Consider the following 27,838-nt stretch of genomic DNA (forward strand, 5'->3'; position numbering starts at 1 on the left):
TCTTTACAGCCATTCCTTCACACACTGCGTCGCCATGGCGACGACAACAAACACCGACCACGTTTCTCCTTCCACCCGGTCAGAGGGACTCGGCTGTGACCCCGACTAGATGTTGGCAGTGATGCCGATCGCGTCGGGAGCGTCGGGGAGAGTGGACACTCTGGCGGAGGAACCCGACGGGACAACAAGGACGCCCGGTGGGACGGCAGGGAAGGAGACGCTTTACAAGAAGAGCTGCGACTCTTATCTGCAGCGGTGAGTCTGGAGGTTCACCAGCGGCTGCATCACTTCATAGTAAAGGACAGCAAACTATGTTTTTGGGGATCCTTATGTTTCCCAGAGTTTACCATCACTGACTCAGTTTTTAAAAGATGTTCCCAAACCAGAGTCAAAAATGTACGACTATTTAAGGTAGTTAAAATGTTGTTCAATGCAACCGCGGGAGGTTTACTGAAGTTTTTAACATTGAATTTTGTCTTACATTAAATTTGTAATTGCCTTTTTCTTACGTTTGATATATTTGAACCAAAATGTTTTTAGACGTTTAATTTTACATTGAATTATTCATGCATTGGAAAAAAATTGACATTGAAAAAAAAATTCATAGTCATTTCGAAAAAATGTTTCTGATGATGGCACACATTTACGTACACAGGTTACGGTCTTGGATCTCAACGTAGCTAGCTCTTAAGCAGGAAATATGTAGCTTGTAGCAAGTTAGTAAGAAGGAAACATGTAGCTTATATCTAGCTAGTAAGCAGGAAACATGTAGCTTGTAGTTAGCAAGTAAGAAGGAAATGTGTAGCTTGTAGCTAGATAGTAAGCAGGAAACGTGTAGCTTGTAGCTGGCTAGAAAGTAGGAAATATGTAGCTTGTAGCTAGCTAGTAAGCAGGAAATGTGTAGCTTGCAGCTATCTATTAAGCAGGAAATATATAGCTTTTAGCTAGTAAGCAGGAAATATGTAGCTTGTAGCTAGCTAGTAAGTAGGAAATATGTACCTTGTAGCTATCTATTAAGCAGGAAATATATAGCTTTTAGCTAGTAAGCAGGAAATATGTAGCTTGTAGCAAGTTAGTAAGAAGGAAACATGTAGCTTATATCTAGCTAGTAAGCAGGAAACATGTAGCTTGTAGTTAGCAAGTAAGAAGGAAATGTGTAGCTTGTATCTAGCTAGTAAGCAGGAAATATGTAGCTTGTAGCTTGCTCGTAAGCAGGAAATGTGTAGCTTGTAGCTGGCTAGAAAGTAGGAAATATGTAGCTTGTAGCTATCTATTAAGCAGGAAATATATAGCTTTTAGCTAGTAAGCAGGAAATATGTAGCTTGTAGCTAGCTAGTAAGTAGGAAATATGTAGTTTATAGCTAGCTATTATGCAGGAAATATGTAGCTTGTAGCTAGTAAGCAGGAAATATGTAGCGTGTAGCTAGCAAGCAGGAAATATGTAGCTTTTAGCTAGTAAGCAAGAAATATGTAGCTTGTAGCTAGTAAGCAGGAAATATGTAGCTTGTAGCTAGTAAGCAGGCAATATGTAGCGTGTAGCTAGCAAGCAGGAAATATGTAGCTATTAGCTAGTAAGCAGGAAATATGTAGCTTGTAGCTAGTAAGCAGGAAATATGTAGCGTGTAGCTAGCAAGCAGGAAATATGTAGCTTTTAGCTAGTAAGCAGGAAATATGTAGCGTGTAGCTAGCAAGCAGGAAATATGTAGCTTTTAGCTAGTAAGCAGGAAATATGTAGCGTGTAGCTAGCAAGCAGGAAATATGTAGCTTTTAGCTAGTAAGCAGGAAATATGTATCTTTTAGTTAGTAAGCAGGAAATATGAAGCTTGTAGCTATTAAGCAGGGAATATGTAGCTTGGAGCTATTAAGCAGGAAATATGTAGCTAGCTAGTAAGCAGGAAATATGTAGCTTGTAGCTAGTAAATGGGAGATATGTAGCTTGTAGCTAGTAAGCAGGAAATATGTAGCTTGTAGCTATTAAGCAGGAAATATGTAGCTAGCTAGTAAGCAGGAAATATGTAGCTTGTAGCTAGTAAATGGGAGATATGTAGCTTGTAGCTATGTCTGGAGACTTGACGTCCCTGATGGAGACTGATGCAAACAAGTCTTATCTGTAAATATCTTTATTTACAACAATAACACATTCAAATCATCCTTTTCTTGACAGTTTTCTTGAAATCCAGCGTTTCAAGAAGAACAAAGTTCACCTCACTCAGGTAAATGTTTGGCTCGTTGTTCCGAACATGGTTTTTGAGTTTGAAAAATGTCATTTCCACGTCCAGCAGGAGGCGCCAGAGGACACACAGTCACGTGACCCGGGGTCAGAAGGTGAGCTCACAGTGACAGCAGTCGTCAGGTTCAACAAGTGTTTCCGAGCAGGACCCTCGACGGAGGATCGACCCGCCATGACACCAGAGGACGAGTCCAGGGACAAGTCCAGGAAGAAGAAGTCCAGACTCTGTGTTCTTCTTTAGGCACCAACTTGTAAACATCACTATTTAATATAGTTTTTATGATCCAACTCCTGGTTTGTTAATGTATCAATAAAAAGTTCCTAAAGGTTTAAAAAATGTTTTGTCAAGTTACATTTTTACAGCATTACTTCCGTATTAAACTCAATGTGGCCTCTTAGTAGTCTTCTTGATCATTTTCCAAGTGCAGTATTCTATTTATTTATATTCTTTTAAATTCAACGAAAAAATGTTGGTACACTAGTGACACCAGACAGTACCAATAGAGTACCGAGCTACTTCGTCACATGATCGTCTCCTCGTCGTACGATTGGCTGAAGGTTTGATCAAGATGCTCGGTGCTCTGTTAGTACAGTCTGGTGACACTATTATACCAAGATATTTAAATTATTTTAAAAGCCATACATGAAAAAAAAACATTGAATTTAGAATATTTATAAAAAAATATATATATTATTCAAATCACAACATTAAACCATGCGTTTGTAAAAAATGCTTTAATTTTGAAAATACTCAACTTGTTTTTTATTTAAATATTAAAAAAACAACTTAAATTCAACCTTTAAAAATAGAAATTAGGTCATTAAAAAAAATTAAAATCTCATCTATTTCTTCTTTATAAAACCTTTTCAAATGCCATCTTCTAGTCTCAGATAGTTCTCAGACATGCTTTGATTGACAGATCAACTCCAGCTTTAAATAAATCTCTCATCACCGTTTTGTTTTTGAACCACTAGAGGTCGCTGCTAAGATAAACAAAAATATTCTCCGTCAAGTCCGAGTCAGTATTGCACTTGTTATCAGTTCCTTCTCTTGGGAGTGGGGTCATAGGTCAGTCACTGTGTCCGCTGCTGTCGTCGCCCACCACCATGTTGCTGTACTGCTTCTGCTGCTGCTCCTTGAACGACTCCTTGACCTTCGCCCTCTTCAGACCTCCGTCCCTGCAGGACACCATGAACGTTCATCTGATACTGAAACTGAATATTATTTAATATACTTTTTTATTGTTAATATGTTTTTTTTGTCTAGGAATTGACATTTTTTATTTGAGTAAATGTCTTTTTTATGCGAACATAGGAATAATAATTAACAATTTAATATTAATTTATTTACAGCCAGATCATGAAAAAAAAACTCATCCTTTTTTCCTGGTTTTAATCCTTTAGTTAACTTAAGCTGATTAATAGAAAATAAAGTTACCGAAATGACACTGCATGACCAGCAGGCGGCGGAGAGTAGCATTACAAACGCACAGTACTATGATTCAACTATTTTCTCACAATTATTTGTGGGTTTAATAAGATTTCATGTCAGTAGAATTTATTTGAGAGGAAAACACTTTATCAACATCACTCTGAGTTTTTGACGGTTTAATTACAAATTAACAAGGAAATAACTCTTTATTGTCAATATTAACTAACAGAATATGAACGTGAACGAGTTTACATATTTAAACAAATATTTACTCATAGACTTTTGTCATTTTCTATTTCTGACTGTTGACAAGTCAGTTCATGTGTTTTCAGTTAGTTTAGTTAGTTATATATTCATGTGTTCGTGGTATTGAGTGAGACTAAAAAATATTCAACATCACTTCCTAACTAGTCTTATAGCTTAAAACAACGACAACTTAACACGCTGGCTTGCTCCCTCTCAGTGAACTCAGTGAGCGCGACTTTCAGCGTCATAATACAAGAACACAAAACATAGTTTTTGCGCTTCCAGAAACCCATCAACCTCATGTGTACTGGCGTGTATTGTCAAGAATCTTGTGATACGATACGTTCCACGATAGGATATATATATTGATACTGTAGTAACAAGGATATATGTGTAGTATTGTCCAGTACTTGACTCTGGTGTTGTAGTATTTACAGACCACATGACTCTTGACGAAGACGTAACTACTTTCATTTGTTTTCAAACCAAAATATGTCCAAACTTCAGCTTTAAAAGCTGCTTAAGTCACTGTATCCTCTTGTCCTCAGTTATAGCGGGATTTCAATGGCCATTTATCAACCAGAAGTTTAATTGCGACATAAAATTAAAAAAACGTCGAGAATATTTGCTCATAAATAAAAAAAAAAAATGTTCACACACTTCATTGCACTATAAACCATAAAAGAACTATGGTAAAAAAAAAAAAACCAAAATACCATTGTGAAAAAATGAATAAGCTCGAAAAGAAAAAAGCTGATTGAGTCGACTGTATCCTCTCGCCCTCAGTCATAGCTGGGATCTCGCAGGATTTAATTGCTCGTTTAGCTGCGTTGTAAATTTTAAATAAATACAATTATTTTATTTTATGCACACTTCAAATATGATTTGAAATCTAACAATAAATAAATCGATACAGTAACGTGATCAAATCATCGTGATATGTCGGTGTATCAATATTTTCTCGCCCCTACTCTTGTGCAGGTGAATCTGGTCTGTGTTTTGATGGTCCTTAGAGCCACTTATGTCTGTTATAGAAGCAGAAACTCCTGCTTCTCTCGAAGTACTAGTTTGAGTCTCTTTTGAAAACAAGAAGAAAGTCTCACCACTGCAGGTCCAACAGTCCTCCCTGGTGAGCGATGGCCGACTTCACTCTGTTGGCGAACTGGACGGCGTCTTCTCCCTCCTGCCAGTCAGAAGAAGACGCGATTGAAACATGGCGTCCAGCAGGGACGTGCAGTCAGGGGAGGCAGGTGAGGCAGTGCCTCACCTCTCAATGCGCAATCCATCACAAACTGCGTTGATACATGCAATTGACTCTGAATGTCATCAATATAATGCTCACAAACACGTTTATTTTCCTTGATTTTCAACAGTCTGGCTAATGTATTTAACCATTAAAGTTTAATGTTTGTAAGGATCTTATTTATTTTCGCTGATCGGAAGTACAACCGCAGTGAAAAGGCAAAATTTGAGGCACATGCTAATGAGCCTCATTAAACTCTGTCACATCTCCATTGAGGTGAGGAGACTTTTAAAACTAAAGGAAATAAGTTGGACTTTTAGAACAAAGTAACAGAGGTTTGTGTGGCGAAGATCAGACTCATGAACTTTATCTACAGATAAAATTAAGACCAGTAACAGTTTTAATTTCAATCTTATAAAAAAAAGAGATAAAACTAAGAAAAATACAATAGAATATTTAAAAACAACATTTTTGTCTTTAAACAAAATATGATTTGTTTTTCTCACGCTTGTATTGACCCATTTAATACTCAATATATATCGTTTCATGATAATAAACATTATAACAAATCTAGCCAATTATGGAAGGCCTGACTTAATATCAACCAATCAGAAACAACAAAAGGCGGGTCTGTCACGAAAGGCATCGCGCCATATTAACCAATCAGAAGCAACAAGAGGCGGGTCTATCTCTCATTTCAGAACCGCTTGTCTGACTCCTGCGCTCGGGATTCTTCACTCTTGAGCCAAACTTAAATCTGTAGAGTTCTCGCTAAACTTTACGGTAAATTCCCTAAATAATTATTAATAAAATCATATATATTTTTAAACTTGATATGTGTTTAAATAATGCTGTTGATATATTAAACAATATAACAATTATTACCTTACCTTATATTAAATAACCAGCAGCCAATTAAATAAGTTACACTTTTATGTTTATATACTTGTAAGTCTGACACTGAAGGAGTCAGTGCCTCACCAACCCTGAACCTCACGTCACAGTCGTCCACACATGATGTTCGAGACTGACCTGCTGGTGCATGGCGGGCAGGTACCACACGTTGCAGACCAGGGCCCAGCTGGTCATCATGCGCAGCAGGTAGCTGACCATGCTGTACTTGGAACTGTTCCAGAAGGCGTCTCCGAACTTGGGGTCGTACTAGGAGAAGAGACGGTTGAGAAGTCGCAGGAACATGAACCCCGAGAGTGATGTTGACCAACCTTGATGGCGACCGGGTAGATCGTGGCCCCGATTTCAAAACTTCCCTTTTTAAACATCATGACCGACGTGTTGTTGACGCAGGTTCCTGTGGAGGAGACGATAATTACCACCACCGAGGAGGTCAAGTTCACTCAGTATTCAGCCGTCACTCTGCAAAATAACTCAAAAACAGATTCTCTTATTTAAGTATATCAGTGTTTTAAATGTAACTAATTGATTTTGGAATAATTTAATTATTGTGTATGTTGAAAGGTTAAATTAGTTTAATATTTTATATCATTGAATTAAAAAACGTAAATATTTTTAAAATTTATTAATACCTTTTTTTTCTTCTTTTTTTTAACATAGAGCTTGATATTCTTATTCTGATTTTTTTTTTTTATTCAATATTTTCTTATTCGTAGCCCTTTAACTTCAATATTTAAAAAGTTAAAAGTCATTCAAATTCAATATTAAAGTGTTTCAGCCAATCATGTGACGGGACATCGATCACATGACGGACTCCAAAACAGCATTTTTATATTGAATTCAAAAGTCTACAAAATAATAAATGTTGAATTTAGAAACTTTATTTTTTACTATTGAAATGAGTATTTCAAACTCTATGTGTTAGATTAAAAAAGTAATTTTGAGAATCTGTTGATGATTATTTTTGTAATAATTGAATTCAATCATTTGTACATTGAAAGGTTAAATTAGTTTTATATTCTGTTTCATTGAATTAAAAAACTTAAATATTTTTTAAAACATTAAAACATTCTTTTAAAAAAAAAAAAATTACACAGAGTTCGATATTGTTATTCCAATAATTAAAAAAAAATGTATTACATATTTTAAAAAGTTAAAGTCTTATATATATATATATATAAAAGTGTTGGTATAATAGCGCCACCAGACAAAGGCAAACGATTACAGAGCTGCTTGATCTAAGTTTCAGCCAATCATGTGAGAGGACATCGATCACATGACAACATAGAAGCACTGGCGCGTAAATCATGATGGACTCTAAAGAAACATTTTTATATTGAGTCTACAAAATAATTAATATTGAATTCAGAAACTTTATCTTAAATTATAGGAATCAGAATATCAAACTCTACGTTTTAAAAATTATAAAAAAAATAATTATATAAATGCTTTAAAAGGGATTTAAGAAAATCCTTCCGACCATTAGATCCAGAAGTTTGCACAACATTAAAAAAGTAATTTAGAGAATCTGTTGCCGATCAGAAGCGACTCGTGTGAACAGCACACAGAAAGCCTCTCACCCTCCGGGAAGATCAGGATCGGCAGCTTCTCCTTGTCGTTGACGTGATCCCTCAACCTGGACACACATCATCAACCATCAGAGCCTCGAGGAGGGAAAAGATGGACGGCGACGAGGCTGACCTTCTGGTCACCAGGTGGCGATCTTTCATCTCGGCTCTCTCGAACCAGACGTGGGGACACGACCTCACCATGGCCCTCTGGATCACGCCCATGAACCCCCCGTGCACCTGACCCACCTGTAAAGACCGGTCAACCCGTGGCACGGGGGGCGAGTCCTGGTCCTACTCACCATGGCGTAGCAGCCGTCGTTGCACAGGATCACGATGTCGATGGGGGACGTGTGGTTGGCCACGCAGATCCCTCCTTTCTTGGGTTTGTTCTCCCTGTTTCAAGGACGTGGGTCAGTACTTAAGACGGTACCGGGGGGCGGGTCCGAGTCTCACCTGTTGTGGTACCGTATGGTGGCGGAGAGTCCGCGGGCGCAGATCCGGTAGCACATGACGTGGACCCACTCGCTGAGCCAGAACTTCACCCTACGGAACCCAACAACAGTTACCACGACAACGACAGGAAACACGAAGAACTCGCCTCCAGTTCGGGAGAAGTCCGACCGCAGATGTTCCCGCGACCAGCCAGGAGAGCCCGATAAAGGCCAGCAACACTCTATGTTACCATGGAAACAGTAAGTATATGATATCATATTAGTCAATGGAAAAATGGATCTTATCGTAAATAAGAAATTCATTATATCAGTGTCATCAGAATATTGAACAATTGTATTTAACAAATACATTTTTTGTTATTTATTTTATTTTATTTATTTAGATGTTCTAATTCTAATTATATACAAAAGGAAATTAATTTATTATTAGCCTTTAAAACTTTATATTGGTATTTCCTGGTGACAGTACTATACTGAAATTTTCATATTTATATTTTTATACTTATATATTTATATTTGTACACTTATATTTATATTCATATTTATACTTATATATACATGTATATGTATACTAATACATATATTTATATTTGTATACTTATATATTTATACTTTTAAATATGTATACCTTTATATACATATATAAATATATATATATTTGTTTATTTATTTTTAAGGCTATGAATTAAAACATTTTTTATTTAACTCTGGGTATAAATAAAAAAACAATAATAATAATAACAGAATTATCTCTTTTTTTTTTAAATGCAACACTAAAATAAATATATAAATAAATAAATCATTCCAATAATGTCATTCAAAGTGTTTTCATTTGAAATCATTCAATATACAAATTATAGAACAATACTGTTTAAAAAAAACAAAACAAAACTACACCATTCAATGTTCTTATGATCTACACCGTAGAAAATTTGAAAAGAAAAAGAATATATAATATATATATATATATATATATATATTATATATTTATAAAATGAAAAAAGGTGGAATAATTTAATTCTCATCTAAACACAGTTAAAAACCTCATCAAGTCATGTTCCTTAGATCTGAAGTATCACCTGAGAGGAGCCAGGATGCAGTACCGGATGAGTATTCCGAGGCTGTAAACCAGCGTCAGTCTCAGACTGATGTACTGGAAGTGGTTATTGGTGCGAGTCAGCAGGTTCCAGGAGAACAGCTCTTCGGACGTGAACCTCTGAGTGACCTGCAGCGACACACACTTCTTTACACTCCAGTCATCTCACACTCGAATAAAAACATGGACCGATCGTGGGGGCAGCAACGGAGAGGTTGATAGTCATTCCTGGGTCTGACCCAGGGCCTCCTCCTAGCTGCCAGTAACACCTGAGCAACACGATACTCAAACTGTCTTCTCTACGTCATGAGCTGCAGTTCTACTCCGAGTCTCTCCTGGATGATTGAGCTTCTCATCCTCTACAAGAGAGGATTGTGTCTTTTGGCTCAGCTCATCATGGAGTCCTGATGACAGAAGATTCTACCCCGCACTAACATCCTTTGGAGGTAGATTTGTTTCTTTATTATTTCATTAATAACTATATTTTAATAGAAATAAAAAGTTGCTTCTATAAAAGGGTTTATTTTATTTAAAAAGAGCCTTAATTAAAAAATATTGCTTTAATTTTAAAAATCTGTATTTAAATCAAACTCTTTTTTACTTAAAATGAATTAAATGACAAACAAAGTTATTTCAATCAGAAAAAATATGTTTTCATTTAATTAATTTCTTGATTGAAAAAACTTATTTTTAATGTTAACTGTTGTTTATTTGATTGAAAAAACTTTTTTCATTTTATTTTGCATTTAAACAGCTTTTTTCATTTTATTTTTTATTTTTTTAAGAACTTTTTTTTCCATTTGATTTTTATTTATTGCAAAGCATTGCTTTATTTATATATATACTGTATATATATATATATATATATATATATAAAAAAACAATGCTTTTCAATAAATTGAATTATTTTTCCATTATTTTCCAATTTTTAATTGAAGCCACTTCAGAAAACAACAATTTAAGTAACTTTTGTTATCATTATCTTTACTTTTTTAAAATTAAATGGATAGAGAAACATCTGTACCTCAATACCTTCACTCGTGAACCAGATCCCAGGACACTTTGATGGAACCACGACTTCAACACGTACCTCGTCCTCGACGATGCTCTCGATTCCTCGGCGTGAAAAGTAGAAACTGTCACTCAAAGTGAAGTCTCCGCCCACTGGAGGTTTGGGTCGACTCTTCCTGAGATCCTCCAGTTCCTTCTCCATGGACCCGTCCTCTCTCTGGATCAGACCTTCAGCACACAAGTACATCTTTTAAAGAGTCGAAGGATGAGGCCAGTGTTTGAGAAAATATAAATACATATACATTATACATACAGATACAAATCGAAGAATAAAAACAAAGTATCACAATCTCATACTTCCTGCTAGATTTACATTTTAAAATCAAAATTGTTGCGCAACCCAAAGTTTGACGCCCCAGATTTTAAGAACAGTAAAGTCTCGACAGATTTAAACTTTGACATATTACCGACACTTAATCTGACTCTCCTTTATTTTACGAGCCAAAGGAACAAAGGGAGGAAGAGAAGGAGCTTGAAAATTATGGAAAAACAGATTAAATAAGAAGAATAAAATTGCCAAAAAAATTAAAAGTGGTAAGAAAATTTGTCATTAAATGAAAATAAACTGAAATAGTTTACATTGTTAATTATTTTATTTTTTATGTATTATTTTTTATTGTTTATGAAAAATTGCTGGCTATTGGAAAAAAACAATTTCCCGAAGGAGACCTCCTGAGGGATCAATAAAGTTTTACCTTACCTTACCTTATTTCATTTTATATGAAAATACCCAAAAAACTAAATACATATGAATATCAGATAAAACATATACTTATATTTAAAATGTATTTTTCATGGACAATAAATTGTCACCAACAAACTCAGATTAAGACAAAAAAAGGAGAAAAATAAACCGATTAAATTTAACACTAAATTCAGTAACAAATGAAACATTTACACGATCAGTTTTATTGCTTTGACCACATCATAAAAAGGAAAAGGGCCTAGAACAGGTGGTGTCGTGAAATGCACTGGCGACCTTTCCAGTGTGTCCCTCACCTCTCACCGGATGAATCTGGGTCAAACTCCAGCTCAACAGAAAACTAACCGAAGCGAGTTCAACTCTTTTAAATCAAGTTTCATGTTAACGCATGAACTGATCAGAGGACAGTGAAGACTGGACTCAACAGGTTTTGATAGCAGCAGGTCAAAGTCCAGAGCACAAGACGATCAACTCAGGCTTTCATGTTGAAACACTTGAAGTGTTTTTAACCAAAGAAAGTTTGTTTTATGCTTCGTTTTCTGACTCATGTCTCCAATAATGCGTTGAGAAATGACAAAAACATCTTTAATTAAATAAGATTATTTTACAAACTTTCACAATATTGTTTTAGGGGAAGATTAACATCTGCTTGATCACGATAATCCTAGAAAAAATATCTTATATTTCAAGACAAAAATAAGTTTTTAAATCAATAAAAGAAGTGAAACGAAAGCGGTAGCTTCTTCTTTTTCCCCCGCATGGTCCTAGTGCCTGTTGTGTTTGCGCACTCGCTTTAGAAGTCAAATTATTTTTTTATTTTTTTAAGTTTCTGGATAGAATGTCGACGTTTACGATATTTGCCAGCTTGACCACAGCTCATCAGATAAGTTGCACACTTTCCAAGGTCCTGACCCTGACAGTGAGAAAGATTTTAAAACACTATCAATAATTATTGAAAATACTTTGACAAAATGTTCTTTCAGGCATTTAAAAAAAAATGTGAACCCTTTTTCTTTTACGTTTGAGATGGACACAAACATTGTGTGAACTTTTTCTGAGGCCAAAAGTAGAATACGTGTTTTTTTTTATCACACATAAAACATTTATATTGACAAAAAGACGATCTTCGTCAACATAATCACTTTCCGTTCTTTCATTTCCTGGTCTGACGACACACGTGACTTTGAGACCAACGGAAGGGTCCGCGCCACATCTGACGAAGCCGCTGATTGGCTGAAGCTGTTTTACTAATAATAAAGCACAACTGTACAATGAAATAAAAATCATTCGAGTTCCGAAATAATTCGCTTTTCAAATAAAAAAAATGTTAGAATATTCCCCTTTCAATAACTTGTCTGTAGTTCGGATCAGATTTAGGTTTCGATTTTTTTAAATGGAACAAATAAAAATAAAATGACTCGTTCAATAAAGTGGGCATATGTACATTTAATAATTGATTTAATTGATTTAAAAGAAATCGAAAACTAAATAATAAGGCACAACTGCACAGTAATTACTTAGGTTTCATTTCGATTTTTTTTTAAATCAATTATTAAATGTACATATGCCCACTTTATTGAACGAGTCATTTTATTTGTATTTGTTCCATTTGTATAATGTATTTAATTTATTATTAGTAAAACGGCTTCAGTCAATCAGCAGCTTCGTCACATGTAGCGCGGACCCTTCCGTTGGTCTCAAAGTCACGTGTGTCGAGATGAACGAACGGAAAGTGATTATGTTGACGAAGATCGTCTTTTTGTCAATATAAATGTTTTATGTGGTAAAAAAGTATCATGTTAACGTTCTGTTGACGTTTCTTTAACCCATAAAAAATATTTTAAAGAGACGTTCGCATATGCCGTGTGCGACGTCATCACGTAGGAAGTGGGGGGACTAAATTTGTAGGGGGGACTAAATATGTACATACACCGGCCCTGCTTCTGACCCAAACCAAGAATCAAACCATGTCCTGTTTTTTCCTGGGTGGTCATGTGACCAGAAGCCCATTTTCCAGTCGGAGCTTTAAACTCACGGCAATGTGTCTCTGATTTATTACGGCGGGTCGTGAGGTCAAACTCTGGAATGTGACACTCAAGGTCGTCATCTTAAAAATAGTTGGACCTTTAAAACGTAGAATCATTCTTTAAAATATGAATCGATTTCTAAATATAAAAGGTCCAAGTCATGATCCCTGTGGATCCCCCTTCACCACGATTCCATTTTATTTATCAAAATTTTGCATGAATTAAAAAAAAAAAAGACTATTGATGTGATATTTTAATTATTTATAATTGATGTAAATACTTATGAAGTATATACTTTATTGAATATTGTTTTGATTGTTTAAGCGCTTTGTGACCCTGGTCTGGAAAAGCGCTATACAAATAAAAATTACTTACTTACATGTTTCTTTAACAGGTGAAAACTTTATTATAAAAAAAAAAACTTTATTGACTTAAAAAAAATACTTGACGATATTTTACTTTAGTAAAAACACCAGAGGAATAATAATGACTATTTTTTTGTAAGACAGTCAGTGCAATACTCCAACTTTTCTCAAGATGTATTTTATGATTCTGTTCTATAAAGATAAGTACATGAGATAAGAATATCATTGTGGAGTATGGACATGCAGAAACACATGTTTTAATATTTAAATATTTAAAGGACTTTTTATCGTATTTATTTCTTGTATTTCAGTACAATACATCAATCCAGGTACATATTTGTCTGTCGTAAAGCTCGATTAAGTCTAAAGGTCGATTATTGTTACCTTAAATAAAAGTTCGGCTCAGTTCTGGAGCGGGTCTGGACTTGTTATCAAAGTGGGCTGAGAGCCAACATTGATTCCATCACTCATGTGCGACCTCAGTTCTTCTGTTCTAAGTCTGAAGACCTCAAGACTTACTGTGAGACACCGAGGGTTTCAGGGCTTGTTCTTCAGCGCTGGCCTTCTGGATCTTCAGCGTGGCCCACTGAGAAACACCTGGTTATTGACTTTGACGTCTTTGATTGACAGCTGGTGACAGGGGGCTCACCTGCAGGGTCTTCATCAGGATGGTCATGTAGGTCTCGGAGATGCCCAGGGAAGCCCCGAACATGGCGGGGATCATGATCAGGATGATGACGAGCAAGAGCCATATTTTTGAAGCCCAAATAAACGAGGTCCAGAAGTCCTCCATGTTGCTGAGGTGTTGTCACGTGACCGCCTGCATGAAGATCACTCGCTTAAAAGCGTGTCTCGAGACATGTTGTCGTTCAAAACACGACCGTAGAACTCAAGTGTCACAACTTAAAGTGACGAGTCGTCACTAACGACGACATCTTGACAGAAGCTTTAGATCAAATGAAAACATGTTGCGGCTGCGAAGTTGTATGAAAGTATATATAATATGGTATGAAACTCGAAGTTCACTTGTTTCTTTAGCTTTGTTCGTCCTACCTGTCAAACCCGGTCCATTTCTTCTGTGGAGAAGTGAAGAACGAAGTAGGAAAGTTAAGACACGCCCATTTACTACTGGATCAAAGTTCACGGACAATGAAATCCACAGCGTCCCCGCGTGTTGACGTTAAGAACTGCAGACAGAAAACACGGAGAAATTAAACAAATTAAATTGATCCAAATCATTTTTTTTGTCACGAAATGCTTTAAATACTATACATATTCTCTTTAATCTATAAATATATTTTTATTCAATTATATTAATATATTTGTATTCAATTCTAAATAATTCTATGACTCATTTATTATATTTATGTTATAAATAATATTTACAATTCCATTTAAAACATATTTTAAAACATGTTTATTGAAAAAGGTCCCTGTATTTAAAAAAACATATTTTCCCAAAGATTTTCTTCTTTAAACTTGAGATTTAATCATTTTGTTTTGCACAAAACTGAACAAAACCTGTTCAAGTACAGAAAACACAAAAGATGCATTTTTTTTCATAATTAAAAATAGTATTGATCTATAAATTGTATGTTGCATTGATTCTTCACCTATTTTGAAAAGACATTAACATTAAACAAACAACGACAAACACTAAATAAAGAAAAAATAAAACGAAATAAATAGACATGACAATAAAAAAAAGGTCTCCTTAACCATTCCATGAATAATACAGGTTATTTTCTCCAACAAAAGTTACAACATGTCATTTCTTTTATTCCTAAAAGTTTTGAATGTCTATCGATTATTTTTTTCCAGAATCTTACGTGTTTATTTATTTTTATTTCTTATAAAATGTATTTTTCATATTTAACCAATAACCTTCTCTTACATAATTATTGCATCATTTATCAATTAATTTCCCTTAGAATATTGATCTTAGATATTAATGGATACATAACTTACTGCATAGAACTGAAAAAAAATGCTGACTCGCAAAGCACTTCAACTTATTTATCTTCGTCTTCTTCTTGGCTTATTAACCAGTTATTGGTCTAACAGGCGAATCCCGGGTCAGTCGGGGTAAAGTCTCTGTTCGTGTTGAGAAATCCTGTCAGAACTCAGGCTTTCGTGACTGAAGCATTGAGAGAAGATTTCCTCCTGGAAAGACTTAGTGTTGATCAGATATCGAGGTTCACTTGAGTTCTCCAGCTGATGTTATCCAAGTCCAGAGACACATCATCAATCACCTGCTGGGAGTCGAGCGATTTTCACGGATCCTTAGAGCCAGAATCATTTTTGACCTTTATCTGGAGAATGAAAACACCTTTAACAATGATTTATACATAAATAAATAGTTGTACAAATGAAACGTTGAACAGGTAATATAGTTAATAAATAATTAAAAATAAAATTAATTTGCAAAAAACTAAAAATAGAAAAAGAAGGAAATAGCAAAAAAGCAATATATTGTGTTGTAGTATTGTGTTGTAAAATAATGTCACAACGCAATCTGGAGCTTTAATCCATGTGTTTGTGTCTTCTCGTTTAGACTGTTGTAACATTTTATATTGGTGTCTACACAAGAAGGATCTGTCTCGCCTGCAGTTGATACAAAAAACACTGCAGCTGCTCTAGTAGAAGAACTCACATTTCTCCGATCCTTAAAACTCTTCACTGGCTTCCAGTTTCTTTCAGGATCAACTTTAAAATTCTGGTTCTTACTTTCAGATCTATTCATGGTCAGACCTTCCATCAGTGATCTGATCCAGACTTACACCCCAGCTCGGGCTCTGAGGTCTGTGGATCAGAATCTACTGATGGTTCCTGAACACGGTTCAGGACCAGAGGAGAGAAATCCTTCCAGACTGTTGCTCCTAAGCTTTGGAACGATCTTCCTCTGTGTTTGATGATCTACTGACTCCTTCAAGAAAAATATGAAGGCACTTTGTGCTTTTTCCTGATTTTCTGAGACTCCTGTGTTTGTCTTATGTGTCTTGATCTTTTAAAGTACATATTTTAACTGTGATTTGTTTGTGATTGTTAAAGCTCTTTGTGACCCTGGTCTAGAAATGCACTTTAAAAATAACCATTACTTACTTACTTACTTGTAACTTCATCTATTTATGTAGTTAACTCATTTAAAAATAAGCAATAGTAAACAAAACATCAAGGCAACAGGTTACAGTAGCAGTCCTGAACTTGTTCTCACAACTATCTCACAACTCAGAGTGTAACTAATACTTCAAAATATTTGAGGATTCAGCGTTTAAACACCACCATTATTTGAACAGCAGTTTTTTTTAATAATAAATGAATGCCAATGTTTTTGTCAAATATTAGAAAGTTAATACGAGACTAGATTCAACAAGAAAAAAGAGTAAAGAAAATATTAATGAAAGATAGTTATTTATAGAACATTTATGGCAAGTTTTGTGTTTTCCTTCTTTATCAATCCAGCAAACTGTTAGTTTGACAAAGATAAGAACTAAAATTATATAAATAAACATGTTCATATCTAAGGTTTCTGGTGCTTTATCAGCAGTAAAACAGCAGTGGAATGATTTCATTTTGACCTTATCGTGGTGCAGATGTTGAGCATGAAAAACATGTAAAATATAACTGTGTGTCCATCAGTGATGTAATTGAATAAATAAAAGTGTATGTTTGCAAGCGGACATCATCACTGAGCAGCTAATGCTAACTTGATATGAGACAGAACAAAGAAACTTTAAATAACTCACAAGTGAAAAGTCGACCTATCTTTACTTTAAGACTTTAAAATTCCAAACTACAGCATTGTTGAGGGAATTAGTGATAGAGTTTATTATTATTAATTCAAATAAACGGAGAGATTGATCACATGCTAATAGCATGTTAGATAGCTTCCAAGACAGACCTGTGTTAATGATCTTTTTGATTTTATTTTTTATGTAGGTATTGGTGATTTTATGTAATTTATTTGAAATTAATTTTATATAAAATGAAATATTAAAACTGGCTTTTTAATGGGTACATTTAATCTGAAAATGATGAAACACAATTTGAGTTAATACTTTACTAATACTAATATTTCTCCTTTAAAAGTATTGTCAAGTTTTCAGAATCTGAAACTTTTATTGCCAGTGTTTTAAACACAACACAGGATTTTATTTTTGTGGTGGCATTACAGAATAAAATAATTAAATAATGTACATTTAATAAAAAGAGATTCATAAAAATACAATCAAGCTAAATTAATTAAGATACATTTACATGCAATTAAATATAAATAATTAATATTTATAACAAAATGAAAAATAATATTCATCATCCGGACATCAGATGGCTAACATTTTTAGGCTTTATTTTATTTTTCCAGTTTTTGTTTTACACATCCAAAAGTCCAGAATGAAAGAATGAAATAATATATATAATTAAGAGACATTTAAATAAAATGTATAACAAATGACGAATAATTAAAACGTAATGAAATAAGAATAAAAAAGAAATACGTTAAAATTAATTCAATAATATTCATGATCCAGACAGCAGATGGCTAACAATTTATTTTTCACGTTTTTATTTTTTTAACTGTTGATATCCAAAAATACCCTGAACATTATTGACTGAATAAAGTTGAAATAAATGTTTTAATTAAAATGAATTACCTTTTTTAAAAATGTATTTGATCTATTACCTTTTATTTGCGTTTAGCATACGCAGTTAAGCTACAAGTCTAAAGAATAAAATAATATAAATGTAATAGAAAGTGATTCAGAAATAAAAATCCTATGAATTAAATGAAGTTGTACGTATAATTAAGATACATTCACATTAAATTAAATATTAAAAAAAATAAACTATTAATACAAAATTAAATAAAAATCAATTTAATTTAATTAAATAATATTCATGATGCGGAGTTTTAATTTTGACACATTTGATATCCAAAAATACCCTGAACATATTTGAATGAACAAAGTTTAAATAAATGAATAAAAAAACAAAAACAAACATTTTATCTACTCTCTATTACATTTCCGGTTTTATTTTCCATTAGCCTAAGCAGAAGTGCGCATGCGCGTCTCCTCGCAGCTACAAGTCCAGACACACTTGAAGTATCTTCGGTTCGAAGCCGCGAGGCGTGTTTCTGTGTCTCACCCTCGCTGAGGACAGGAGACAGGAGGCGAGGAGACGCTCCTCCCTCCTCCTCCCATCCCTCCTCCTCCCATCCCTCCTCCTCCCATCCCTCCTCCTTCCATCCCGCCGGGGTTCTGCGCGTCCCTGCAGCGGGACCTCAGTCCTCCTCCGTGCGCGCCTCCTCCACGACCCTCCGCTCGTGCGTGTCATGACACTGGAAGACAGCGGTCCTCTCCGGGTCCTCTCCGGGTCCTCTCTCTCCTGAGTCTGGTCTCATCAAGTGTGCGATGGTCGGTCCGGTTCTGCTCCTGCTTCACTTGGTTCCCATCCTGGCCCTGGAGCCTGAAGACTGGACCGGAGCCTCCAGACTCCTCTTCGAGCAGCGAGGTGAGTGGAAATGAATGACTTTAAAGTTTAAATTCATACTTAAAAGTGTGATTTAACTGAGGCTTAATCTTTGTATCATTAAGACAAATGTTAATGTCCTTATTATTCTGTTTATTTACGACTTCCCCTTGCAAAAAATATAAAATACCATCTTAAAAAGTTGTAAAAGTGTAGTAAAATTGTAAATAACTTAAAGTTGAACTAATGTGTTGATGTTAAATAGATGTTGGACTCTATTGTATCACCAGTGTTTGTACAAAACTCTCTTTTCATTGAAATATTGACATTAAAAAAATGATCTTAAGCCCCGCCCACTGAAAACACTTTGTCTTTCTGGAGTTTAAATCTTGTTTACCATAACCCACTCTGCTGTGATTGGTCAAGCATGGATGTTTGTCACTCGCGTCATCAATCCCAGATACATAGGAAAAAGATGATGACTCGAAAAGGGAATTTGAGTGTTTGTTGAAGGATGAGAAACAGAGATAGTTAAGAAAAAGAAAAGAAAGAAAAGACAAAATCACACTTGGAATTCAGTTAATAGACAGTTTGGTAAATGTACATTTTATCCTGGATATGCTAAAAGATTTTGGTGTTTAATTGAGTTTGATAACCTTTGTTCTAGACACACCTCTAAAGGTTAGCCTTAAATAATAACTATTCGTTCTTTATTTACAATTAACATGCTACTATAACATTATTGTTATTATAATTGTTGTTATTATAACCTTTATTTATCCAGGAAATTAGATTAAAAAGCTTTTTTTTTTTTCAAGGCACTCCTGGCCTAGAGGCAGCAAACGATATAATTAAAAGTTACGATTATAAATAAAAATTAAATTTATACACAGTATAAAAAACAGTTAAAATTTGTAGAAGTCGTCTCAAGTGCTCTCAGTCTGGACTGAAATGCGCTTGGATCAGTTATTTTATAACATGTTCCATGTGGAAGAAGCACAGATAGCAAAAGACCTATTTCCCCTTTTCATGTGTAGTGGAAAAGTGAGCAAAAAATAATCGTTGGAACGAGTAAGAGTCGATCTTCTTCCTTGAGATTAAATTGCAGAAGTAGGGCAGAAGACATGGCTTGTTGCAATTAAACCTCCGGCCACTAGATGGCAGCAGTCATGACATTCTCCGCTGCTAAAGGAACAATGAAATCCCGGCGATGACTGAGGACGAGAGGATACGGCGGTCTCCAGCCGCTCTTATTTTTCAAGCCCCCTTTTTTTTAATGCCAATATTTTTGCAATATTCTTTTCCACGAGACTGTATCGATATGTGACAGCATTTTATACACTTTTCGTTTTTGGCTTTCAAATCTTATTTAATTTTTAAATATGATTTTCTTTTTCATTTTTTTACAAGAAAAAAATTAATGAACTTTGTGTTGCAATTAAACTTCTGGTCGCTAAATGGCAGACATCAGCTGAACAATGAAATCCTGCTATGACTGAGGACGAGAGGATACAGTCGACTTATTTAAAATTAATATAATGTATATATTCACAGCGTTTGTTAATTTTTGTGTTGCTATTAAATTTCAGGCCAATAGATGGCAGTCATCACTTCCTCCACAGGAACAATGAAACCGTATGAGGTCTCGCTGTTGACTGAGGACGAGAGGATACAGTGGACTCCGGCAGCTTTTAAAGCTGATGTTTGGACATATTTTGGTTTCAAAACAAATGAAAACAGTTACGACTTCGTCAAGAGTCATGTGGTCTGTAAATACTACAACACCAGAGTCAAGTACTCGACAATACTACAGATATGTCCTTGTTACTACAATATTACAATATCTGTATGGTATCACCCGATTGTGGCCAATACAATCCTGTATCAGCCAATAGCAAAAGATTGTCTCCAGGAAAACTGGCTTTTTCTTCAGGTGCTGAATTTAAAGCTGTGTTTTCTAATACTTCTACTACTGAAGTCTACTTCTTTACATTTCTATTCTTTATTTACCAGCAGTACTCATTGACTTCCATCTCTCTGCAGGTCGGTCGGATCAGTCCACGGTTCATCCGGTGAAAACCGACGCCAATGGAGAGTTCGTGTCCAACTCTCTGTCTCATCACTTCAAGCGAGGAAGACACCGACGCGACCTCCGCCCTCTGGAGTCGGAGGAGCAGGTTTACTACGAGGTCAACTACCTGGGTCGAGCTTTAACGTTCAACTTGACGGCCAACAATCAACTGGTTTCAAATGGCTACATCCTGGAGCGGCGCAACGGTGGCGCCAACACCACAGAGCACCGTGTGTTCGAGGGGAACTCCTGCCACCTGCTGGGCACCGTGTCGGGCGCCGGACTGAGAGGAACTGCTGCCATCAGCACCTGTAAAGGACTGGTAGGTCATCACCTGAACCACACACATGAGGGGAGTCATAGTCCACAGTAAGGGTGTGTCTTGACAAGAATCTGGCGATACGATCATGTTGGAGTCTTGTAACAAGGATATATTTGTAGTATTGTCGAGTACTTGACTCTGGTGTGGAATTTACAGACCACATGACTCAATGATGAAGTTGTAACTACTTTAATTCGTTTTGAAACCAAAATATGTCCAAACATCAGCTTCAAAAGCTGCTGGAGTCGACTGTATCCTCTAGTCCTCAGTCGTCGCCGAGATCCTGCTGTATTTAATTGTTCCTTTAGCTGCGCAGGATTTGAGGACTGCTGCCATCTAGCGACCGGAAGTGTAATGAACAAACGCTGTGAATATTTGCATGTTAAAAGTATCTTTTAAAAGAAAATCTATTTATTTTATTTTTACACACACTTTAAAGAACTGTTTATTGTGTATTTACTAGCTTTCATTAGTTTCGAAACCAAAATATGTCCAACAAATCAGCTTTAAAAGCTGCTGGAGTCAACTGTATCCTCTCGTCCTAAGTCGTCGCTGAGATCCTGCGGTATTTAATTTTCCGTTTAGCTGCGGAGGATGTGATGACTGCTGCCATCTAGCGACTGGAAGTCATTCATTCATTGCCACACTCTTATGAACAGACACTGTGAATATTTGCATGTTAAAAGTATACTTTAAAAGAAAATCTATTTATTTTTATGTTACACTCATTTTATTGAACTGTTTATTGTGTATTTATTAGCTTTAATTCTTTTGAAAACAAAATATGTCCAACAAATCAGCAAAAAGGTGCTGGAGTCGACTGTATCCTCTTGTCCTCAGTCATCCAGGGATCTCCCATTCTTCCTTTAGCTACGGAGGATTTAATGACTGCTGCCATCTGGCTGCTGGAGGTTTAATTGCAACACAAAAATGAAAAAAAAACTTGTGAATGTTTGCAAGTAAATTGTAAATAAATTCTATGTATTTCATGTATTTAACAATTATTTTATTGTGTACAAACTTAATTGAAATATAAATCATAATTGAACTTTAATTAAACTATTTTTTTCATATCAAGTCAAATTTAAAGTGTATCAATATTTTCTTACACTCCAAGCCCACTGATATACAGATATACAGATATACAGTACTTTCCAGATAACGCTTTTGAACTCTCAATACCAAAAGTACCACAAACTCTGTCAGGACAGACCCCCCCCCCTCCAGGAAGTAGGTAACCGGCCGTTAAGCGAACCCTCCTGACAGAGCCGTGTCTGTTCTTTCAAAGACTTCCTGACACTATTTTAGAAACGCCACAGTCGTCCTGGTCCTCGACCCGGAGTGATTCCCTGTCGAGATCCTTTATCCTGAACGGTTCCACTTCCTTCCTCCCCCTTTTCACTCTCCAGGATATATTCCTGCTTCTCCAGATATTTATAGATTCAGGCACCTTTTATGGTTTGGAACCATGATGTTTGACAGATGAAGACACATAAAACTGGGTCATATGTTTTCCTTCCGAGTCCGGAGGGGACGTCCATGTGGTGCTCCTTAGGTGACGTGGAGAACAACCCGATAGCCTTGTTAGAAGTATAGGAAAAAAAGTTGTGTTTGTAGTTTTAATGTTCAGTGAAAACGTTCCGCTTCCCTTTATTTTGATTTCACGGCTTGGAAATAGTTTGAAACGTGTGCATATAAGTGAGTGATTTTGGCTCTTTTTTCAAGATAATGTATCGTTTTAAAAAACATAGTCTTTGTCTGTGTAGTAACAGTTAAAATGGGAAGAAAACACTATATTTTACAACTTCTTTGACTAGAAATCTCAAAATGTACAATGGTCAAGTTTTTTTTTAAAACCAATATTGTTTCAAACATCGTTTTAATGAGTCTAACCCTCGAATATATGAAGGGATATCATTTTAAAATACTTTCTAACCCAATAAACTCTCTAAAAGTCACTCTAAACTTGTTTTCCAATGCAGTTCTATCTCAGTCTCACTCCCTCTCATTGAACTAGTTGCTGCAGCCATGTGTGTTTAGAGTAATGTAGCAGTAATCTTGCATGTATATGTATCAAAGGAGTTGATCATTCAGGATGTTTTGTACTGAGAAGCTTATGTTACTCTTGATCCCAGTGAGTCTGGGATGTGTTTCCTCTTCTACTCGTATATTGTGCTCTATAGGCTCAATTAAAGGCAGGTGTGTGTATTAGAGTACAATATGGTGAGATACTATATGGACAACAATATAGTTTTAAATAACTGATATATGGTAAAAACTTTCTTAGTATAGTCAACAAACAATGAAGAAGATGATAAAGTTGTCGACTTAAGTTAATAATAGTAATAATACTTTTTTTTATTAATGAGCGCCTTTCAGAGTACTCAAGGTCAATTTAAAGATAATAATACAGTCTTTTAATAAAAGTACAATAAAACCACATGGCGACAGCAAACCTATTTTTCTATTTAACAAGAGAAGAAAAAAATGTTATTAGTTTTTTGATGAAGTAATAAAAAAAAAATTAACAGAATTATTGAATGACTAGAATGTCGCTGTGAATATTTGTAACATATTTGTTAATTAAATTGGATAGAGTGCTGTTTAATACCAGTGCTACGGGTGTGTATTGGCAAGAATTGGGTGACAAAATACGATACAAGAGCAACGATATGATATATAAACATTGCGATGGCGGTAGAAACAAGGAGTGGTAGTATTGTAGAGTACTTGACTCTGGTGTTGTAGTATTTACAGACCACATGACTCTTGACGAAGTCGTAACTGCTTTCATTTGTTTTCAAACCAAAATATGTCCAAACATCAGCTTTAAAAGTTGCTGGAGTCGAATGTATCCTCTTGTCCTCAGTCATAGCCGGGATCTCGCTGGATATCGTTGTTCCTGTAGCCGCGGAGGACGTAGTGATTGCCGGAAGTTTAATTGCAACACAAAAATGAACAAAGGCTGTGAATTTTTGCATGTTAATTGTAAATAATAGAAAATCGAATAACTCTACAGTATTTTATACACACTTTATTGAACTATATGCCATTGAATACATATTGTGACACATACAATGTGATGTGTATTGAGAAAAATGTTTTTTAAATTGAGATAATCTATACAGTATTCTGCAGATAAATATATCCATATTCTCTAACAATCGATTGTGTATCATGAATTAATAAATTTTCTCACAGTAGTTTATCTTCAGCTCAGGCAACAACAAAGTCACCTGAATATCCAAAGACTTGGTTTTGAGAGACGTGTCAGACCGACTGGGTCCAGATGAGGTTCATAGCAGCTTCAGAGGTGGTTCTCCTCCCTGTAGGTCTCAAAGCGTGTCTGCAAGAAAGACTTTCTATCGCCCTGATTGTGCGTTTGTGTTGTTTCTCGAGTGTGTTTTCTGTTTCCATCACGTCAGCCATTAAATGTGTTTCTTTAGCGTGAGTTTGGAGAGACTCTGGACTCTTTGTTTGGTTGTGTCTCGGCAGGAATGCTTCTCCTGCAGGATCCTGCCTGTTGCCACCTCGTATGTGGTTGAACTTCTCTTTCCTTCTTGTTGCATCTGAGTCACGACCACAGCCCGGTCTGCAGAAACGCCAGACTTTAACATCTGACCCACTTCTGGAAGTGTATCCCCGGCGGAGTTTTGTTTGCTTTGGATTCCTTCTTTTTTCTCTCTGTAATCTCAGTCGCTCCAGCGAGTCCCTTCTCTCCAGCAATTCTGTTCCAGATAGTTTATTGCTGTAAAACCACAGAGAGATTTTCTCAACGAGAGACTCGGCCAGACAGATGTCGGGGGTGCGTGGGGGGGGTAGACCCAGACCAGCTGTAGTGGAGGTTATTCACCCGAGGAAACAACCCAAAATCATTTGTCACTCACAGAGTGACTTTAGAACTAGTGAGAGAGGAAAATGCATGCTGGGAATTCAAGGCAACTTTCCTGACATATAATCCCTGGTTTATAACACATTATATTTACTCATATTTATTAGACAGTTTGGTAAATATACATTTTGTTCTGCCTGTAACTTACATTGTTGGAGTATCTTGGACCCTTTATGTTTAATGAAATTGTTTTTAATTTAACATTCTTAACATTCCTTGTTTATCTAGTTCAGATTGTTCGGACAGGAAGTCAGTCGAAGGAAAGGGGTCAATTTCTTTCAAAAATAATTCGAAATGCTTCTTAACATTATGTTGTAACTGGTGGTATCAATACCTGATACTTGACATCGTAGCAGAATACAGCGTAACCTCAAAGTACAGTTGACGAAAGAAGTTGACTGTTCATTTTTTGTGTTGAATTTAAACTACTGGTCACTAGACGGCAGCAGTCATTACGACCTCCGCAGCTAAAGGAACAATGAAATCTCTCAAGATCCTGTGGCGATGACTGAGGACAAGAGGATACAGTGATGACTGAGGACGAGAGGATACAGTGATGACTCAGGACAAGAGGATAAAGTGATGACTGAGGACGAGAGGATACAGTGATGACTGAGGACGAGAGGATACAGTGATGATTGAGGACAAGAGGATACAGTGATGACTGAGGACAAGAGGATACAGTGATGACTGAGGACGAGAGGATACAGTGATGACTGAGGACGAGAGGATACAGTGATGACTGAGGATGAGAGGATACAGTGATGACTGAGGACGAGAGGATACAGTGATGACTGAGGACGAGAGGATACAGTGATGACTGAGGATGAGAGGATACAGTGATGACTGAGGATGAGAGGATACAGTGATGACTGAGGACGAGAGGATACAGTGATGACTGAGGACGAGAGGATACAGTGATGACTGAGGATGAGAGGACACAGTGATGATTGAGGACAAGAGGATACAGTGATGACTAAGGACGAGAGGATACAGTGATGACTGAGGATGAGAGGATACAGTGATGACTGAGGACGAGAGGATACAGTGATGACTGAGGATGAGAGGATACAGTGATGATTGAGGACAAGAGGATACAGTGATGACTGAGGATGAGAGGATACAGTGATGATTGAAGACAAGAGGATACAGTGATGACTGAGGACGAGAGGATACAGTGATGACAGAGGATACAGTAACTCCAGCAGATTTTAAGTTTGGACATATTTTGGTTTCAAAACAAATGTTAACGAAAAGCAGTTACGACTTCGTCAAGAGTCACCTGGTCTGTAAATTCTGCAACACCAGAGTCAAGTACTCGACAATACTACAAATATATACTTGTTACTACAGTATCACAATATATCCGGATATATCGTATGTGACTCACTCACATGTTTTAAAATGTTGAAGTCTTCCTCTCCAAGATGCAGAAAGTCCCTCATCATGACCATGTTTTGAACGTATTACTTTATAAAGTTCGTCTGAAATCTCGGGGAACAAGAGGGTACGGGAGCGGAGTCCATTATGACGTAAAGAAACTAAAAGACGACAAAGTGAGCAGGATAACGAGAACAGTTTAATATATAGAATAAAGTCCAATAATCAGATTACAATATCTCAAGAGTACTCACAAACAAGAAAACACTCCAGCACAGGGGCATAAAAGGTGGAAAAGATTGGTGAAAGTAAGTAAGTAAGTAAGTAAGTAAGTAATATTTATTTATATAGCGCTTTTCGAGACCAGGGTCACAAAGCGCTTTAACAATCAAAACAATACTCAAAACAGTACATACTTTAAAGATCAAGATAACACCGAGAACAACACAGGAGTTCGAGAAATTCAAGGAAAAGCCTGAACAAATAAAAACTTCTTAAGATGTTTCTTAAAGAAGTCAGTAGATCCATCAAGCGCAAAGAGAGAGGAAGATTGTTCCAAAGCTTAGGAGCAACAGCCTGAAAAGATTTCTCTCCTCTGGTCCTGAGCCGTGTGCGTGGAACCATCAGTAGATTCTGATCCACAGACCTCAGAGACCGAGCTGGGGTGTAAGGCTGGATCAGATCAGTGATGTAAGGAGGAGCCTGACCAAGTAGTGAGATCTGAGGCGTGGAAACTATCCTTACCAACCAAATCAATCCTTAGACCAAACACAGGTTCCAGGTTGAAGCATGTGTCAGGTCTTGATTGCAAATGAGTTCCAGGCGTGAGCCATTTAGTCGAGCTTCGGGGAATGAAACGAAATTAAGGTGGAGAGTTACATAATTTCTTCGCTTGATAGATTCATGAGCTGAAATTGAACAGATTTCTAAAAATAAACACTTAAAAATGGTTCAAATTGACAGTTACTCCACTCCAAAATACAGAAAACCACGAATTACTTACTCTTAAATTAAGAATTGAGTCAAAGATATGCCACAGCCTGAACAAAAATGTACTTGTGTTTTTGAGTTAGAGACTCTGCAGCGATACACTTATCTCGTGACACGATTCGATACAATATATTCAGCTCACAATAGGATCAGTTCAATATATTTCAATGCGTATTTTTTGGAACAATTTTAGGTGAGATCGACCTGTTATTGTTCAGCTTTCTTTTGTTCGAAGTAATAAAACTGAAAGACAAAATATGCCTTGCAAACACACATGAGGGACATCATAGCCCACAGTAAGGGTGTGTATCGACAAGAATCTGGCGATATATATCTTGTGATACTGTAGTCACAGGATTTATTTGT

At 36.1% G+C, this 27,838-nt stretch overlaps 3 protein-coding genes across 9 annotated transcripts in view; 2 read left to right on the top strand and 1 right to left on the bottom strand.

Moving 5' to 3' along the window:
- The first annotated feature begins 67 nt into the window (after positions 1-67).
- Positions 68-2,471, top strand: LOC148087436 (uncharacterized). 5 transcript variants are annotated; one of them, XM_087788092.1, is made up of 4 exons: positions 68-255; positions 2,165-2,213; positions 2,280-2,325; positions 2,377-2,471. In XM_087788092.1, exons 1-4 carry the CDS (start codon positions 110-112, stop codon positions 2,469-2,471), a joined length of 336 nt encoding a protein of 111 aa, XP_087644218.1. In that variant the 5' UTR covers positions 68-109. The 5 variants fall into 5 exon arrangements, with proteins under 5 accessions (XP_087644218.1, XP_087644226.1, XP_087644195.1 ...); XM_087788100.1 differs by having other exon boundaries at positions 2,283-2,325; XM_087788069.1 differs by having other exon boundaries at positions 2,165-2,325.
- agpat9l (1-acylglycerol-3-phosphate O-acyltransferase 9, like) lies at positions 2,105-14,465 on the bottom strand. Its single transcript, XM_087788056.1, has 14 exons — positions 14,402-14,465; positions 13,998-14,168; positions 13,868-13,934; positions 10,273-10,421; positions 9,166-9,311; positions 8,233-8,307; positions 8,088-8,177; positions 7,934-8,027; positions 7,765-7,880; positions 7,644-7,699; positions 6,375-6,460; positions 6,184-6,312; positions 5,012-5,091; positions 2,105-3,409 (listed from the first exon to the last, which is right to left on the bottom strand). The coding sequence occupies exons 2-14, from the start codon at positions 14,139-14,141 to the stop codon at positions 3,301-3,303; spliced, it is 1,341 nt and encodes a 446-aa protein (XP_087644182.1). The 5' UTR covers positions 14,142-14,168; positions 14,402-14,465; the 3' UTR covers positions 2,105-3,300.
- A 4,185-nt stretch (positions 14,466-18,650) lies between these two features.
- The window catches only part of LOC148087438 (A disintegrin and metalloproteinase with thrombospondin motifs 12-like), a 39,577-nt gene continuing 30,389 nt past the window's right edge, over positions 18,651-27,838 (top strand). For all 3 annotated transcript variants that reach the window (XR_015710823.1, XM_087788051.1, XM_087788052.1), the window contains exons 1-2: positions 18,651-18,859; positions 20,861-21,210. Coding sequence is in view for 2 of the 3 variants with exons in the window: in XM_087788051.1 (XP_087644177.1) it covers positions 18,760-18,859; positions 20,861-21,210 (450 nt within the window). In the remaining variant the exon portion in view is untranslated. The remainder of the gene's footprint in view (positions 18,860-20,860; positions 21,211-27,838) is intronic.

The sequence above is a fragment of the Callionymus lyra genome, chromosome 1, assembly GCF_982586985.1.
Source record: "Callionymus lyra chromosome 1, fCalLyr1.hap1.1, whole genome shotgun sequence".
NCBI lineage: Eukaryota > Metazoa > Chordata > Actinopteri > Syngnathiformes > Callionymidae > Callionymus > Callionymus lyra.